Source organism: Hyperoodon ampullatus (genome assembly GCF_949752795.1).
Source record: "Hyperoodon ampullatus genome assembly, chromosome: 4".
Classification (NCBI taxonomy): domain Eukaryota; kingdom Metazoa; phylum Chordata; class Mammalia; order Artiodactyla; family Ziphiidae; genus Hyperoodon; species Hyperoodon ampullatus.
This window is the reverse complement of record NC_136917.1, coordinates 135497365-135515259: the sequence shown is the minus strand read 5'-3', so window position 1 is coordinate 135515259 and position 17895 is coordinate 135497365. Positions and strand designations below refer to the sequence as shown.

The following is a 17895-nucleotide window of genomic DNA, read 5'->3' as shown; positions in this document are numbered from 1 at the left end:
CCTCCATACTGTTCTCCATAGTGGTTGTATCACTTTACATTCCCAGCAACAGTGTAGGAGGGTTCCCTTTCTTCACACCCTCTCCAGCATTTATTGTTTGTAGATTTTTTGATGATGGCCATTCTGATTGGTGTGAGGTGATACCTCATTGTAGTTTTAATTTGCATTTCTCTAATAATTAGTGATGTTGAGCAGCTTTTCAGGTGCTTCTTGGCCATCTGTATGTCTTCTTTGGAGAAATGTCTATTTAGGTCTTCTGCCCATTTTTGATTGGGTTGTTTGTTTTCAACACAATGATTTGATACATGTATATATTGCAAAATGATTTCCACAATAAGTCTAGTTAACATCTGTTACCACACATAATTACAAATTTTTTTCTTGTGTTGAGAGCTTTTAAGATCTATTCTCTTAGCAACATTCAAACATACAATACAGTATTATTAACTATAGTCACCATGCTGTACCTTACATCCCCCTGACTTATTTTATAACTAAAAGAGTTCTTATATTTTTGTTTACTACTTAACAGACACTTCCTCTCAAAAATGCCAGCATACATCTGCAGGAATGGGCCAGAATGAAATAAGAGAGTCCTAGTTAAAAATACTCCTCTCTTCCCAATTCTACCTCTTGCTTTTGGCCTTAATTCTCTTCTCTTAACATGAAATTTTTTTGCCCTTTAACTCTCTGGATCTTTTTGCAAATGAACCCCTTCCGGGAAAAGGCAGCCCCACCTGCCCTTCAATGTATGTAGATATGCTTAAGTTTTGCATTAGCCACACAAATTAAACTTTCCTACCATCTTCTACTACAAATATGTGTCATTGAGCTCTGACAATGATATCATGGAAATCAAGACACTTCCTGACAAAATTTTGTGTTGAATATAGAATGATATATTTTGTTTAATACATTTATTTCTGCCCTTGTTTTCTGAAGATTTTGTTCCTTTCTGAGCTTCACTACATATTGAGAACAAAACTGGGTTGACTGTCTCATTACCAAACATATATTTATTTCTCTTTTGAATTATCGTATAATTTAAAATCAGGTTCCAGAATAAAGTGGGAGAATGAACTCCATTTTTGCTTAAACTAATTCTTAATTATTAAAGTTTCCCAGAAATCTGTTTCAGAGATGATCAGGAACTCTCAGGGCAGGAGGCGCTATAAAATTTTTTAATGAGTGGAAGAAAAAAGAAGTTTGCATTAATCAATGTGTGCTTAACTATCTGGTTTGCCTGTGGATATAAAAATGACAACAAGCCAGGTTATAATCAAGGATGAAACACGACACCCTTTTATTTGCGGACAGAGAGGAAATTAGTTAACCCTCCAGGACATACATTGCTTATTTTCACAGTAGGTTTTGTGAGATTCACTGAATACTTGGGCTCGGTTACTATCAACAAATATACAGCAAGGTCACCTTGGATAAGTACTTTGCTGCACTATTACTGCATTCACAGGCATCTGCATGAGGACAGGAGGGAAGAGTTACACTCTGACATGACCCTGACAGGACAAGGCTGAAGTCACCTTGAAACTCACTGCATCTAATATAGACCTGGAATGTATAAATTAATAATTTATGACTTGCTGGGCCAGTTTCTCACCGTCCCCATACTTTTCTCTTTCACTTCTCCATCATACTGAGCAGCATGTTCGTTGGGCCTGGAATGACCTTGGCCTTCCTCTTTATGCAGTGAATTCCAGCTCATCCTCCAAGGTCCATGGATTGCCACCTCTTCTATGAAGCCTTCAAACTCAGATGTACCCTCTTCTCAACTTTTGGATCAGGGTTGTTTTAGCTTTCTGAAATTTAATACTTATCCCATGATGATATAACTGTTCATTATTTTATTCCAGTTACAAGAATGGAAGCTCAAAGACAGCAGAGATCTTGTCTGTTCTGTTCATTGCTATATCTCCAGGACCTAAGAAAATGCCTCGCACAAAGGAGTTGGATAAATATTTTTTGAGTGATTCATTTCTTAGTGTGTGGGCATGTTTGGGGGGTAAGGCAACCCAATGAACCAAATAGGGTTGTTATTTTCCATATGATTCAGTTAATTTATGAGAACAGACATAGGAACACATTACTATGACCAGTGAGATTGTAAAGAGGAAATAGACATTGAATTAGACAGAATACTTACATTAAATTTTTAGAAGCTAATTAGCTATCATAGGCAAAGTGTGAAATGGTGGCATAGTGAGTTTTAAATATATATTTGAGGAAAATAAGTATAGTGAACTGAGATTGTCCAGATTTATCAAAAGTGGCAGGCTCTTGAGGGAAGGATTGAAGTACAGGAAAGAAGAGGTTTAGTATCAATGGAATGAAGGAATGGTGATGGAGAAGGACATGTTTTGTGAGAAAAATGAGCAGACCGTTTATGAATGGAAATTCTGGACAATAAGTTTGAGAAGATGAGCCAGACCAAGACTCAGATATCAACTACCAATTATGTGACACTGAGCAAGAAAGACATCTAATCTCCATGAGTTGCAGTTTCCATATTTGTACATTGGTAATAATAGCTAGGTTTTGCTGTTTCACAAGGTTGGTGGGGATCAAATGAATCAAGATGATTCTGACATAGGCGGACAAACAGAAGCATTAAGTAATAGTAGGCTACAAATTGGAATATACATTATGGTTTAAATATTAGAGGGAAAAAATACTGGAAGGAAATGAACTGCCCTTGCATGAGAATGATATGATTATGAGTGATCTTTCTCCCCCTAATTTTGTCTATATTCCAAATCATTATCAAAGAACACATATTCATTAAACATTCATTTCATTCAACAAATATTACCCTAGGTGCTGGGAAAATAGGAGTGAATAAAAGAAATAAGATCTGAGCTCTCAAGTCGCTTAGATTTTAGTAGGCAGAGAGACACAAAACAATGCAGATACATAAGATCACTTCAGATGATAAGCGCTGCGATATTGGGGTAATGATGATGGATGTTGCTGGTAGAGGAGGGAGGGGAGGTCTCTACGAGAACAGCAGAGACTTGAGCAAAGACTTAAATGGTGAATAGGTGGCAGGACACAAATACCGAGTGGGGAAGAGTGCTGTAGGCAGTGGGTCAAGCCGCTGCAAAGGCCATAAGCAGAATGAACTGGATGTGTTCAAGGGACAGAAGGAGAGCCAGTGTGGCTGGAACACAGTGAGCGAGGACAGTGGTGGAAAGTGAAAGTCACCAGATACACAAGGGCCAGATCATGAAGGGCTTTTGAAACTGTGGTAAGGAAATTGGATTTTATTCTCAGACATTGGGGTATTTTAAGCAGAGAGATGAAATGATATGATTTACATTTTTAACTAATAGTTTATATATGTGTGTATATACACATGCATATATGTACGTATACACATAGTATATACATATAAGTATGTATACACACATTTGTGCATATATATAATAAAATTTAACTGCTACGTGATAAAATGGACTCCATCGTGATTTCATGTCATGCTGTGATCTGCCAAGGTCTAATTAATGGGGAAAAAAATGAGGTCATTATATATATGACCATATGTGATCTTTCTAGCAAAAGATATTTTAAAAGAGGAGACAGTTTGATATCACCCCCCCAAGCTTTTACTAGTTTGTTAGATAATTGGTAACGTATTTAAATAGGATTTATTGAGTTCTGCACTATGGGGTAAAGTTAAACTGTTGATTGGAAACACCAATATTCTGAATGTCAGTTCTGGTTCTCTGCTTACTTTGCTACATTATTTTCGTTTGCATTTTATTTCCTGAAAAGTATAAAGAAGCAGTGGTGCATATCAAAAATAGATATTAAGGAGAAAATTTGCAAATGTGAAGCTGTGTAGATTTTGCTACAGAGTATTTGAAAATTATGATTTGTCCTTCTCTTCCTGGCAGCACATTTATTTCTAAAAAATAATAGTGAGCTGAGTACTCGAGTGAACAAATCCGCAGTAGAATGATTTTGGCAGGTAAAGAGGCACGTCAACTACTTTAAGTCCCCAAAGCTTCATCACTGACCTCATTATTCCTTTGGAGCACATTTCAGAATCTGTCCCCAGAAGTACATGGGCATAATGGAAGAGCCAGCCCTTTTCCTCCATCCTTTCAATGCCTGAAACAATAGATTTATGGAATACTGTGCACTTTCAATGTGGCCCAGAAAGTGGGTTATTCCTTTGTGAAAACACATATTAATGGAACTTTGATGTCAGTTTTGAAAAGTCCACTCTGCCTTCAGTGTCTGCTAAGGTAACTACTGATCTCAAACAGCTTGAAGCCTGTTCCCATCTCCATAGAGAACGTTAATATCCACACAACCTTCTTTCTCTAGAATGTAGGATGACCAGCATTAATGCTGTCAGTGTCAGAGGGGGAGACTTCATCAACCTTACTCTTTACCCTCTTTCCCTTTCCATCACAAACAAGGTTTTTTAAAGAGGTCTATCCAGGCTTTATCCTATCAAGGCCTTTGTTGTTTTTGAAAATGAATATCATTTCTCGAACACTCAGAAAGAAGCATCAAAAAGCAAAACCACTTCTGCAGTTCCTGCTGGAATAAAAGATATGACCCCTTTCCCTTACATTTTCATTCTCAGAAATGATCCTTTCTGAAAAAAATGATACAATTTTCAAGCAGCTGTGATTTTTTTTTTACCTCCTTTGATGTAGTCAGCAATGCTTTTTCAACAGACATTTCATATAGAGTTCGTGTCAAGATCTTCAGGGAGATTCAGAAGAAATAGAAGATAACCTTCCAACCCTGCCCTTGGGTGGTTTAGAGTTTTGCATTAGGAAGGACAAATAGAACTGAAGTTACTTAATCCCTAGAGGTAATATGTTGTTTAAGAGTTCAAGCTCTTCAATCAGACAGCCCCGTGTTCAAATCCTGCCCTTCCCTTATCACTTTCTACCTGTGAGACACACTTATCTCCAGGAACCTCAGAAATTTCTGCAAAACAAATATAATATTAGCAATCAGGGAATTCCCTGGCTGTCCAGTGCTTAGGACTCCATGCTTCTGTTGCAGTGGACACAGGTTTGATCCCTGGTTGGGGAAGTGAGATCCTGCAAGCCGTGCTGTGTGGCTGGAAAAAAAAAAAAAAAAAGTCATATTTTAGGATTGCTATGAAGATGAATGAAATAATGAATCATGGAAGTAAAGTACTTAGCATGGTGTCAGAGCCCCAAATTAGTACTTAAAAATCAGTAGCCTCTATTTCTTGGTAAACATTGATAAAGAGAATAATTATTACTTCAAACACTTTTTTTTAAAAGTGGCCTTTGATAATTGTATTACAAACTTACATTCACAAATTGTAAATATGGACTACGTTTTTATTTTTCCTTCATAGGCATTTTAAATTGCTGTGTGGCGTACAATGTTGGTCTCCTGGAAGCAAAGATATTTTCTGGTCCTTCAAGTGAACAGTTTGGCTATGCAGTGCAGCAGTTCATAAATCCAGAAGGCAACTGGTAAGAATAGTCTCTTCTTTATCACTTCAGTAAAAACACTAAATTTAATATTTGACTACAATTGCTTGTTCAAATTGGTGCATGTATATGTTACTAATGGGTAGTCCTCAAATATCCGTAAATGAAGGATTTTTCTTTGGGAGTTGGTAACTCTCAGATTAATAATTAATGGGATGGCATAAAGGTACCTTTTTTAAACCTAGATAGAAAATTTTCTATAAATATTCCATAGTAAATTCATAATACCAGATTTTGACCATTTAATGTTAGATAGATAGGTAGATAAATACATTTGTCTTCCTTTCTTACTCTGTAAACTAATATCCATTAGGCTTTGTAAATGCTCAGCTGGCTAGTGCTGCCGCTGGACCATTTCTAGATGGTAGAATTGTTCCCTAAATTTTCTCCTTCAGCAAAGCTTTGTCTACTGGCTTCACTCTAAGTCAGCGTTCCCTACTCCAGGTGACAAAGGGTCCTCACAAGCATTCATACTCCCTTTTGAAGCAGAAGGCTCCAGACAGATCCTAGCTCATCTGGAGCTCTTTCCAATGAATAAATGGGCTGTTGTTGGCTTATCAAATAAGGGCTATAATTTATACCTGTCAACTAAAAAAATTATTCACAACCTAAAAGTTGAGAGTTACGTTTTATCCGGTGGGAAATTTTAGAACTTCAAGCCCTGGAGGCCACATCTCAAGTAACCCTGAGAGAACTGCTCCCAGGAGGCGAGGGGGGAGCCAGGATATATACGAGTTTTGCAACAAAGGGCAGGTAGTCTGAACGTCAAAAGAACGAAAAGAATAAAATACCTAGGAATAAACCTACCTAAGGAGACAAAAACCCTGTATGCAGAAAATTATAAGACACTGATGAAAGAAATTAAAGATGATACAAACAGATGGAGAGACATACCATGTTCTTGGATTGGAAGAATCAACATTGTGAAAATGACTCTACTACCCAAAGCAATCTATAGATTCAATGCAATCCCTGTCAAACTACCACTGGCATTTTTCACAGAACTAGAGCAAAAAATTTCACAATTTGTATGGAAACACAAAAGACCCCGAATAGCCAAAGCAATCTTGAGAACGATAAACGGAGCAGGAGGAATCAGGCTCCCTGACTTCAGACTATACTACAAAGCTACAGTAATCAAGACAGTATGGTACTGGCACAAAAACAGAAAGATAGATCAATGGAACAGGATAGAAAGCCCAGAGAGAAACCCACACACATATGTTCACTTTATCTTTGATAAAGGAGGCAGGAATGTACAGTGGAGAAAGGACAGCCTCTTCAATAAGTGGTGCTGGGAAAACTGGACAGGTACATGTAAAAGTATGAGATTAGAACACTCCCTAACACCATACACAAAAATAAGCTCAAAATGGATTAAAGACCTAAATGTAAGGCCAGAAACTATCAAAGTCTTAGAGGAAAACATAGGCAGAACACTCTATGACATAAATCACAGCAAGATCCTTTTTGACCCGCCTCCTAGAGTAATGGAAATAAAAACAAAAATAAACAAATGGGACCTAATGAAACTTCAAAGCTTTTGCACAGCAAAGGAAACCATAAACAAGAGTGGGAGAAAATATTTGCAAATGAAGCAACTGACAAAGGATTAATCTCCAAAATTTACAAGCAGCTCATGCAGCTCAATAACAAAAAAACAAACAACCCAATCCAAAAATGGGCAGAAGACCTAAATAGACATTTCTCCAAAGAAGATATACAGATTGCCAGCAAACACATGAAAGAATGCTCAACATCACTAATTACTAGAGAAATGCAAATCAAAATTACAATGAGATGTCATCTCACACCAGTCAGAATGGCCATCATCAAAAAATCTAGAAACAGTAAATGCTGGAGAGGGTGTGGAGAAAAGGGAACACCCTTGCACTGCTGGTGGGAATGTGAATTGGTACAGCCACTATGGAGAACAGTATGGAGGTTCCTTAAAAAACTAAAAATAGGGCTTCCCTGGTGGTGCAGTGGTTGAGAGTCCACCTGCCGATGCAGGGGACACGGGTTTGTGCCCTGGTCCAGGAATATCCCACATGCCGCGGAGCGGCTGGGCCCGTGAGCCATGGCCGCTGAGCCTGCGCATCCGGAGCCTGTGCTCCGCAACGGGAGAGGCCACAACAGTGAGAGGCCCACGTACCAGAAAATAAATAAATAAATAAATAAATAAATAAAAATAGAAATACCATATGACCCAGCAATCCCACTACTAGGCATACACCCTGAGAAAACCATAATTCAAAAAGAGTCATGTACCAAAATGTTCATTGCAGCTCTGTTTACAATAGCCAGGAGATGGAAGCAACCTAAGTGTCCATCATCGGATGAATGGATAAAGAGTATGTGGCACATATATACGACGGAATATTACTCAGCCATTAAAAGAAACGAAATTGAGTTATTTGTAGTGAGGTGGATGGACCTAGAGTCTGTCGTACAGAGTGAAGTAAGTCAGAAAGAGAAAGACAAATACCGTATGCTAACACATATATATGGAATCTAAAAAAAAAAAAAGTCATGAAGAACGTAGGGGTAAGACGGGAATAAAGACACAGACCTACTAGAGAATGGACTTGAGGATAGGGGGAGGGGGAAGGGTAAGCTGGGATGAAGTGAGAGAGTGTCATGGTCATATATACACTACCAAACGTAAAATAGATAGCTAGTGGGAAGCAGCCGCATAGCACAGGGAGATCAGCTCGGTGCTCTGTGACCACCTAGAGGGGTGGGATAGGGAGGGTGGGAGGGAGGGAGATGCAAGAGGGAAGAGATATGGGAACAGATGTATATGTATGACTGATTCACTTTGTTATAAAGCAGAAACTAACACACCATTGTAAAGCAATTATACTCCAATAAAGATGTAAAAATAAATAAATAAATAAATTAATTAAAAAAAAAAAGATGACTGTTAATTAAAGAATACCAGATATGTCAAGTTAAAGGATTTAGCGCTTTTCTATGTACGGAAGATGCAAGAATCTGAACTCACTGAAATCATTCCTTTGATGTGCACCTCAGCTATCTGGGGCCAGTATCCTGTGTTTTCCTACCCTGCGTTTCCTCAGGGCTCACCGAAGGGAGTGGCTGCAGCTTGTTGGCTGCTAGATGGCAGGTATTCTTTCCTTCCTGTGCCCTCAGGGCTCACCAGCTCATCATTGGCTGTGGCTGCAATGCTGATGACTGTGGCATCCTTTGTTTACTGATATGGCAGGCAATATTCCATCTTTCATACCCTTTTTCCTGTGTGTACTTATGTCTGGTGCTCTAAAAAATGGAATTCAAAGAAACACTCAGAATCCAAATTATCCACATTTTGAAGCGTGCCTGTCTGTATGGTGGGGAAACAAAATGAAATTATCACTCATACGGGTAGTGTGTCACAGAAGGCATCTTGGAGGAGGTGAATCATGGGGTGGGTCTTAAGAGTGGAGGTGAACAGGTGGGAGAATATTGTTAACTCATTCCTGCTTCAGAGCTTCGGTGCACACGCTTTTCTCCTGGAAGGGACAGTCTTCCCAAGATTTTGGGTCTTATTTCTCAGTTTTGCTCAAATGCCTCCTGCTCAGAGAGACCTTTCAGAGCCAGCCTGTCTGAATCAGCACTTCACAACCTCCCAGTCACTCTCTAGCCTTTTATGTTGGTTTATTTTCTAAATAGCAGTTATTACTATCTGAAATTATCTTTATATGTTTATATGCTCATTATGCATCTTCTGCTCTGTCTCCGAGGGTAGGGACATTGCTTTGTGCACTGGTACGTGCTCAGAACCCAGAGTGGCACCTGGCATCGAGCAGAGGGGTCACTCATTACTTGTTGAATTACTGAATGAAAGTTCTGGTCCCCACTGATTCACCCGAGGTAGTCTACAAAGTGATCTCGAGCAGACAGACTTACGTAGGTACTGAACAAGACTCTCAGACGCACTCTGATGGTCCAGTTCATAAGTGTGGCCTTGCTGAGGACAACCTGGCATTAAACTTGAGGTTATTCTTTTTTATTTATTTATTTATTTTTTTTTGCGGTATGTGGGCCTCTCACTGTTGTGGCCTCTCCCGTTGCGGAGCACAGGCTCCGGACGTGCAGGCTCAGTGGTCATGGCTCACGGGCCCAGCTGCTCCGCGGCATGTGGGATCTTCCCGCACCGGGGCACGAACCCGCGGTTATTCTTTTTAAGTAACAGTTTTTCTTGGACAGAGAAAGAGGCACCATTAGCAATAGATGCTGTTAGGGATGATAAGTCTGTCAAGGACTGTAGGCAACTCAAGCACTGACCACACTGCAGGTTGGAAGTTAAGACCAAAAGGGACAAAGTTGACAGGAACCTAGCAGGCAGAGTCCTGGCAAAGTGAGCCATATCTCCTTTCTCTTTCCAGGACTCCCTCTAAGCATACAAAGTGTTGCTAAAAGACAAATATGTTAACAGTTTATGGTGAGATTCTGGTGCTGATAGGGTTATGTCAAGACCGGGGACACCAGGCATTTCTAAATCCTGCCTTGACCTCCTCATGACATTCTGGAAAGATACATAAACACAAGACAATGGTTAGTGGCCAACAAGGTAGCACTCTACTATTGGCTGGGCTGGTGCTTTTAGCTCCAGTATAGAGCTTTCTGGTTAGATGTAGTATGAGGCTTATTGAGGTCTTCCATCCCATAAGCCTCCGTATAACCACCAGCTGGTATGTACATACCCCATCCCTAGGAAGAAGAGAAGGGAGCATCTTACCTGAGGGCTACAGCCTGTGAAGGTGTGAAGCAGAAAGGAAAGAGAACAGAACTTGGCCTGGCATGCCAGCCTGGGTCCCTCACTGATCTAGCCTTGTAACATCCGAGTCATGGACATGATTTTCTAACGCACCACAGGCTGGATGCTATGTGAGGTGCAGGAAGTACAAAACATAGACCTTGACTTTAAGGCACGTGGAGTCGAGTCAGTGAGGAAGATGGATGTGCCCAGCAGGCAGTCGTGAATAGTGGCAGAGGCATAAGAGCCAACCCCAGAGTTAACAGCATTTGTGTGCCTTTCGTGTCACTTGCTATATTAACTTACTATTAAAAGCTCATTTTCTGAAAATGAAGCTAAATTTTCTGAAAAGTTAGCTTTCTAAAGAAGCTAAATTCTTTAACTTGACATATCTGGTTTTCTTTAATTAACAGTCATCTTTTGACGTTCAGACTACCTGCCCTTTGTTGCAAAACTCGTATATATCCTGGCTCCTCCCTCGCCTCCTGGGAGCAGTTCTCTCAGGGTTACTTGAGATGCGGCCTCCAGGGCTTGGAAGTCCTAAAATTTCCCGCCGGATAAAACATAACTCTCAACTTTTAGGTTGTGAATAATTTTTTTAGTTGACAGGTATAAATTATAGCCCTTATTTGATAAGCCAACAACAGCCCATTTATTCATTGGAAAGAGCTCCAGATGAGCTAGGATCTGTCTGGAGCCTTCTGCTGCAAAAGGGAGCATGAATGCCTGTGAGGACCCTTTGTCACCTGGAGTAGGGAACGCTGACTTAGAATGAAGCCAGTAGACAGAAACCAAGGCCTGGGACGCTAAAGGGACAGGGTTCCATCCTGGCCTCTCTCACTAGCTGGCCCTGCCAAGGTGCCTTGCCCAGAGGGCAGGGATGAGCAGGGTCCAGGTGAGTGGGCTTTCCCGCTCCAGTGCTGGGGTGGCCGTGGGTAGGTCCAGCAGCGTTCACAATCCTGCCGCTCAAGGAACATAATACGAAACTTTGGAATCCAGAATTGCCTGTTTGCTTTGACAGTTGGCACTGTGCCCTTCCCCACTCCTAATTTATGACAATTGCACAGACATTATGGGAGTAGCAGATGTGGGAAAGACTGTTTAAACATTAACTTTTCTTCTGATACTAATCAAGTTAACTTCGGGCACAGAAAGTGATATTACTATGAATTTCTTTAATAAACTGTGAGTCTTTTTCCCTTAGACTTTATATATGTAATACATACTCACACACACATCCCTTTATTGTTTTTACTCCCTACTGCCTGTTGTGAAGCTGCTGTCTTGGCAGTGTTTTCCTCTGCTCGCTTGGACTTTCTTTACAATCTGTCTTGTTGAGCCCCGACTCTATCTTTCAGCCCTTTCTTGCCTTCTGACAACTCGCTTAGAGCTCTAGTCTGAGTTTTCTTAAATCACACTCCACTATTTTTAAAGTACAACTTTAGCTGTTCCATATGTCCCATTTTTCTAAGAATTTATAGGCATATTTTGCACTGGGATCTACAAGATTTTAACAAAATAATCTTGACTCCTTTGCTAGTTTTATTTATTATATACTTTTATGACACTGTGGACTTTTATTCTAAAAACAGTAGTAATACAGCTTTGCAAATTCTTGAAACTTTCTCATGGTCTCACGTGAGCTGGATGACTTTAAAAGCAAGATTACCTCACAAATAGAGCACGAGAGCACTCTACCTGCACGGAAAGCTGTGGTCTCTCCTCCCCTGAGTGAGACCCACAAAGGGTCATCCCACTTTGGAGCCCTCACTTTATACACAGGATGTTCCAATGTAGGTGATGCAATCCTTATCACAAACAGTTACACAAAGGATTGTGATATGTTTAAAGTCATTTCCTGGAAGCTTGTGGTGATATGCACTCTTTCTGTTTGTCTCATCTGAGGGCCTGTCCCAAGAATCGTCTGAGCTCATTATATGACTCAAAAACCTTAGGACACTGCAATCACTTGTGTGACGAGGACTGTCTGGGAATTGAGGGTATTTCCAGTTGTGGAAATGTATTTTCTTGCTCTAGTGAGGACCAGTGCATGCTTGTTCTTTAAGAGGAGAAATATAATGAACAAGTGCCATAGCCAAAAAAACCTTCCATCTATATATAGTATAGCTTTTACTTTTTATAAATTTATTTGTTTATTTATTTACTTATTTACTTATTTACTTATTTATTTTGGCTGCATTGGCTCTTCATTGCTGTGCATGGGCTTCCTCTAGATGCATCGAGCGGGGGCTACTCTTTGTTGAGGTGCATGGGCTTCTCATTGTGGTGGCTTCTCTTGTTGCGGAGCACCAGCTCTAGGCACGCGGGCTCAGTGGTTGTGGCTCGTGGGCTCAGTAGTTGTGGCTTGCGGGCTCTAGAGTGCAGGCTCAGTAGTTGTGGCGCACGGGCTTAGTTGCTCCACGACATGTGGGATCTTCCTGGACCAGGGCTCGAATCCGTGTCCCCTGCATTGGCAGGTGCATTCTTAACAACTGAGCCACAAGGGAAGTCCCCGTTTTTACTTTTTAATTAAGAAAAATTGTAGTAAAGCATTATGTGTGTTACAAATATAACAGATTGTAGAAAATATCTCTTGTAGAGAATTTTAGATAAATAATAAAGAAGTAACATTCAATTCTGCAACAGACATCAAAGATTATGTCGTATAGTACATTGGTAATACCAATACTGGTAAATTCTTTGCCAAACACATAATACTCATGATGACTCTTTAAGAGCTTTGTCAAATGATTATCCATTTTACAAATGAGAGGAGAGGAGTGAGACTTAGAAAGCTTTATTAGTTTGTCTAAGTTTACAGAGCTAAGAAGTAATAAGCATAGGGTAGATTAATGCAAACAGAGGTAAGGTGTTCCAAGTGGACATATTTTTATAAGTAACCAAGGAAGAAAGTGGCAGAATGTAATTGGCATTTATAAATAATATTTAAATATAATTTTCATATAAACTTTATAAAGTAAGATAAACTTCATTTAGCATTTTGAATGAAAAATTGTTACAGAAAAGGGTTGCCTGGGATGACAGTTCCCATCTGTCTTTTCATTCTCTCATAGACAGGGATTTGTCATATAAGTCAAGAGCCAGAACAGAAGGGTTTTACCCTCAGCTTCCCCACCACTAGCTGGGTGACTTTGGGAAAGCCACACAACCTCTCTAGAGCACAAAGAAAATGCCATCCTGACCAAACCAGAAGTTTTTAGCACCTTGTGAGAGAATAAAACACTTCAAAAACTAAACTACTGTGCACATATGAGGTACTCTCATTAGCTCCTTGTAAAAATATACAGGAGGAAAATCAGGATTTTAAATAACTAGTTCCTCCCCACCTCCCTCCACTGCCTCATCCTCAGCCATTTCTCATCTGTCACGGATTAGCTTTGGTCCATTTCTTCTTTTTCTTGGCCAAGGACGCTATTCTGATCCCTTTTCCAAAATAATCATGTCTTCGTCTGTCATTATGTAGCCTTTAAATATTAGCCAATATCCTCCTTTATGTCTCTTTCCAAAGGTAAAATTCTCTTGACAGGTTTTCCTGGTAGTGCCATTTAACATGCTTACGTTGCTTATTCACAAGGTTTGCTTTATTTTAAATCCACGACATATGTATTCCTTTTTGTTCTTCCATTACGTTTTAGTGATTTTCACCAACTTCTAACTTAGTCATATTTTTGATTCTGCAAAGGCATTAGAAGTCTGACTGTAATATATCCTTGCAGTTTTAAGTTTAAAAAACCTACTGTTGACATTTTTATAACTAATTATTATGCTATTGTCATGTACTTAAACCAACACTATTCATATAGGTATACAAAGTGGCGTGTTTCCTATCAACATTGACTTTCCCTTGGCTGGCAGGGTAAGTAGGGAACCAAATACCTTTTAGACCCCCATGGGCCCCTCCAGTGTTGATTCACCTACCTTTGTCACATCATAGTTGTTAATTTTTTTCCACTAAGTTAAAGTTATCTTTATGGCTGAATTTTTTAAATGGTTTGCGTTATAGTAGAAAGGGCACTTGAAACGTTCCCTGCTCTGGACACAAATTTGTATGTGTGCCCACAAACATAGGGACACACATACATGCCCATCTTTTGTGACTTGCATGTGGAATAGATCTGCTCCGGAGTATCTGGAGCCCTTCAGTGACCTGTGAAAATCCTCTGTGCCTCACCAGCTAGTCTTATCATTTTAAGCTTTCCTCTGTGTTAATGCCTGAATGTCTGTTTTTAGAATGAGTTCATTCATGATGGTACTGGGACTCACACACACACACCTTCCTGGTGGCTACTTGTCTGAAACTTTTCCATCCATCAACTCCGTCTGAAGAAGGATCTGATAAATGCTAAGTGGCACAGGTGGAACCTATTTGTTAATTTGCTTAGGGCCCAGGTGACAGGACAACAGTGAGTAGCTCTCCTGGAAGAGTTCTAAGTCAGCTTAATGTGACAGAAAGAATTGGAGGTTTGGAGTGAAAGGGCAGATCTAGACTTTGCTGCCAATCAGAGTCAGTTTCTTTATATGAAAACAGGAGTAGTTATAATATTTGATCTCACAGAGTATTTATAAGGATCAGAGAAGATCCTTATAATAAAATAAAGGATAAAATGTGCTTTATAAAATGTAAAGTAGGGCTTCCCTGGTGGCGCAGTGGTTGAGAGTCCGCCTGCCGATGCAGGGGACACGGGTTCATGCCCCGGTCTGGGAAGATCCCACATGCCGCGGAGCGGCTGGGCCCGTGAGCCATGGCCGCTGAGCCTGCGTATCCGGAGCCTGTGCTCCGCAACGGGAGAGGCCACAACAGTGAGAGGCCCGCGTACCACAAAAAGAAAAAAAAAAAAAAATGTAAAGTAGTTTACAAATATGGTTGCTTTTCCAGTTCTTAGCATTGATAGCAGCCATCTGCCAAAGCACCTATTTAAAAGGTACTATCTCATGGGCTTTGATTTATAAAAATGTGTGACCTTAAAAGCATTCCTTTTCTCCCCGCCAGGGCACAAGAATGTGGAATTAATACCATCACAAGGCTTTAAATTGACTATTTTGGCTTTTGAGTTTAACTTCAGGAAAACTGCATGTTGGATGAGTCAACGTAACAGAATCCGTTTTTATTGATTCAATTGCTTCCAGTGCAAAAGCTAATTTCCAGGATTTTTGTGAGACAGAACAGTAGGCTTAAGATGTTCTAGCAATAATGAAGTCAGTGGACTTTGCATTGGGGAACTGAAAGACCTTGAGGGTGTCGCCATCCCACTGTTTGAGGAAGTGATCTGGCAGCCACAGAAGTCTGAGGCTGCATAATGAGGCCAGGAGACTAAAATTGCCTTTCAACATATGCCAAACAGTTTAGCTATTAAATTTATAATTGCAGTGTTTCCCAGCCAAGAGCTGAAAATGAACTCTCTTACCCATCTTCTCCCTTCCTAGAGATGTGAAGTCTTACAGGTGAATTCTTCCCATCACCAGCTCCTTTTATGTTCCAAGCAGGTAGCCATATGGAACTCACCGGACTCCTTGTGTTGTCAATGGCCTGGGACTAAACGATATAAGGAACAGTATTTATATTTATAAGCTGTAGGCTTTGAAATTTCTCATCTTAATGTGGGTATTATATATAGTAAGCTTCTAATGCCAAACAAAATACCACCATGGATGGCTGATAGACATCTCCAACTGAAAACACGTCCTCCTGACCTCCTGAGCTTCCCTTACCTCAAAATCTTGCTCTACTGACTGTATCCCCCTTATCTGATGATGGCCGCTCAGTTGCTTTTAGTTCTAGCTGAAAACCTTGGGGTCATCCTTTGTTTTTTTTTTATTATTATTATTATTCAAAAACTAACCTCTCAAGAAATCCTGCTGGCCCTACCTTCAAAATATATCTGAAATAAGGACACTTGTCACCACCTTCCCTTCTGCCAGCCCCGTAGGAGCCTGGCATCACCTCTTGCCTGTATTATCCCAGGTGCCTTCTAAGCACTTCACCTGTTCTGCCTTTACCCCCATGCAATCATTCTCAACACAGAAGCCTTCAGAATCCTTCTAAAATATGTCAGATCATACCACTACTGTGCTCAAAACACTCCAATGACTTTCTTTCTCATATTTCACTCAGAGGGAAAGCTGAGTCCTTATGATTTCATACAAGGCTCTGCATGATCTGGGCCCATTACCAACATGACCTCATCTCCTACAATTTCCCCCTTGTGCATTCTGGTCCAGCCACAGGGCTTTTGCACTTGCTGTTCCCATAGCCAGCACTACTCTTCCACCAGAGTCTTACGGTTTTACTCCTTTCCCTCTATCTACTCTTTTTTTTTTTTTTGCCGTACGCGGGCCTCTCACTGCTGTGGCCTCTCCCGTTGTGGAGCACAGGCTCCGGACGCGCAGGCTCAGCGGCCATGGCTCACGGGCCCAGCCGCTCCATGGCATGTGGGATCATCCCGGACCGGGGCACGAACCTGCGTCCCCTGCATCGGCAGGTGGACTCTCAACAACTGCGCCACCAGGGAAGCCCCCTCTATCTACTCTTTACTTAAATGTCGCCTCAGTGAGGCCTTCCCTGGCCCTCCTAATAAAGATTATAACACCCTCCACCTCACGCTCCTAATTTTATCCTCCTCACTTTTCCCACAAAGCACTGATCACTATCACCATGTGTTTTACTTACTTATTACACTTATTGTCTGTCTTTTCCCACTAGAATGTAGCCTCTGTGAGGCCATACATTTTTGACTGACTTACTCTCTAATATCCCCGCAGTGCCTAGAATTGAGTCTGGCACACAGTTGGCCTGGCCACCAGGTACAGCGTCACAGGTTGTATACTGCACAAGGCCAGGGCACACCATGTATGTGGGAATGGTACCTGCTAGAGCTGTGCAACATGTCAGCCCCCTTAGATCTTAAAACACATTTATTGAATCAAATAAAGCATGCTTTGCCCTAGTGTCAATATTTTTAAGTGCACCTCTGTCCATAATCTCTGGAAAAGTCTCTAGTATCGAAGGAACGCTTGGAGAGTTTAGAAAGTCACAGACCAAAGGAAGATATTTACAACAGCCCCTGGATTGTGGGTTTAAAACTACCTACACCACCATAAATACTGTTTACTAACTAAACAAAGTATTTTGAATTCCACTGGAGGTGGGCAGATTGGCTATGTTTTGGAACTCTATATAATCACTATTTTCCCACAAGATAATTGAACAGTAAGTGTTATTTTAAGTAGTCTTGGAAGAATTCCCAGTTTCACTGTAGGAAAAAAGGAGTTTATATCTTGGGATTTTGTTTTGTTTTGAGAATCAGCACACACGCCTGTTCACGCAGCTCTTTGTCTGGTTGTGATTAAATTAAATCCGTAACTTCAAAGAGGCTTTGCCACATTTCAGCAGGGTTTACCTACCAACGTATCCTATTCCCCACCTTTATAACATTCTCTCCTGGCATGTTCCTTCCTGCTACAGCTGATTATATAAAATTTTATAGATAAATATATCTGCCTCCCTCATCTTTCTGTCTGATTAATTTGAGAATATCACAGTTCCCTCGGAGTAACCATGGGTGATGTCATAGCCTTTCCTTGTGAGGGTGAGTTGTCAGGAACAAG

At 40.5% G+C, this 17895-nt stretch overlaps 1 protein-coding gene across 1 annotated transcript in view; it reads left to right on the top strand.

Annotated features, from left to right (window-relative positions):
- The window catches only part of ITGA2 (integrin subunit alpha 2), a gene marked incomplete at both ends in the record, with an annotated part of 107929 nt that overhangs the window by 19688 nt on the left and 70346 nt on the right, over positions 1 to 17895 (top strand). The window contains one exon of the mRNA XM_079702707.1: positions 5369 to 5489. Within this exon, the coding sequence (XP_079558833.1) occupies positions 5369 to 5489 (121 nt within the window). The remainder of the gene's footprint in view (positions 1 to 5368; positions 5490 to 17895) is intronic.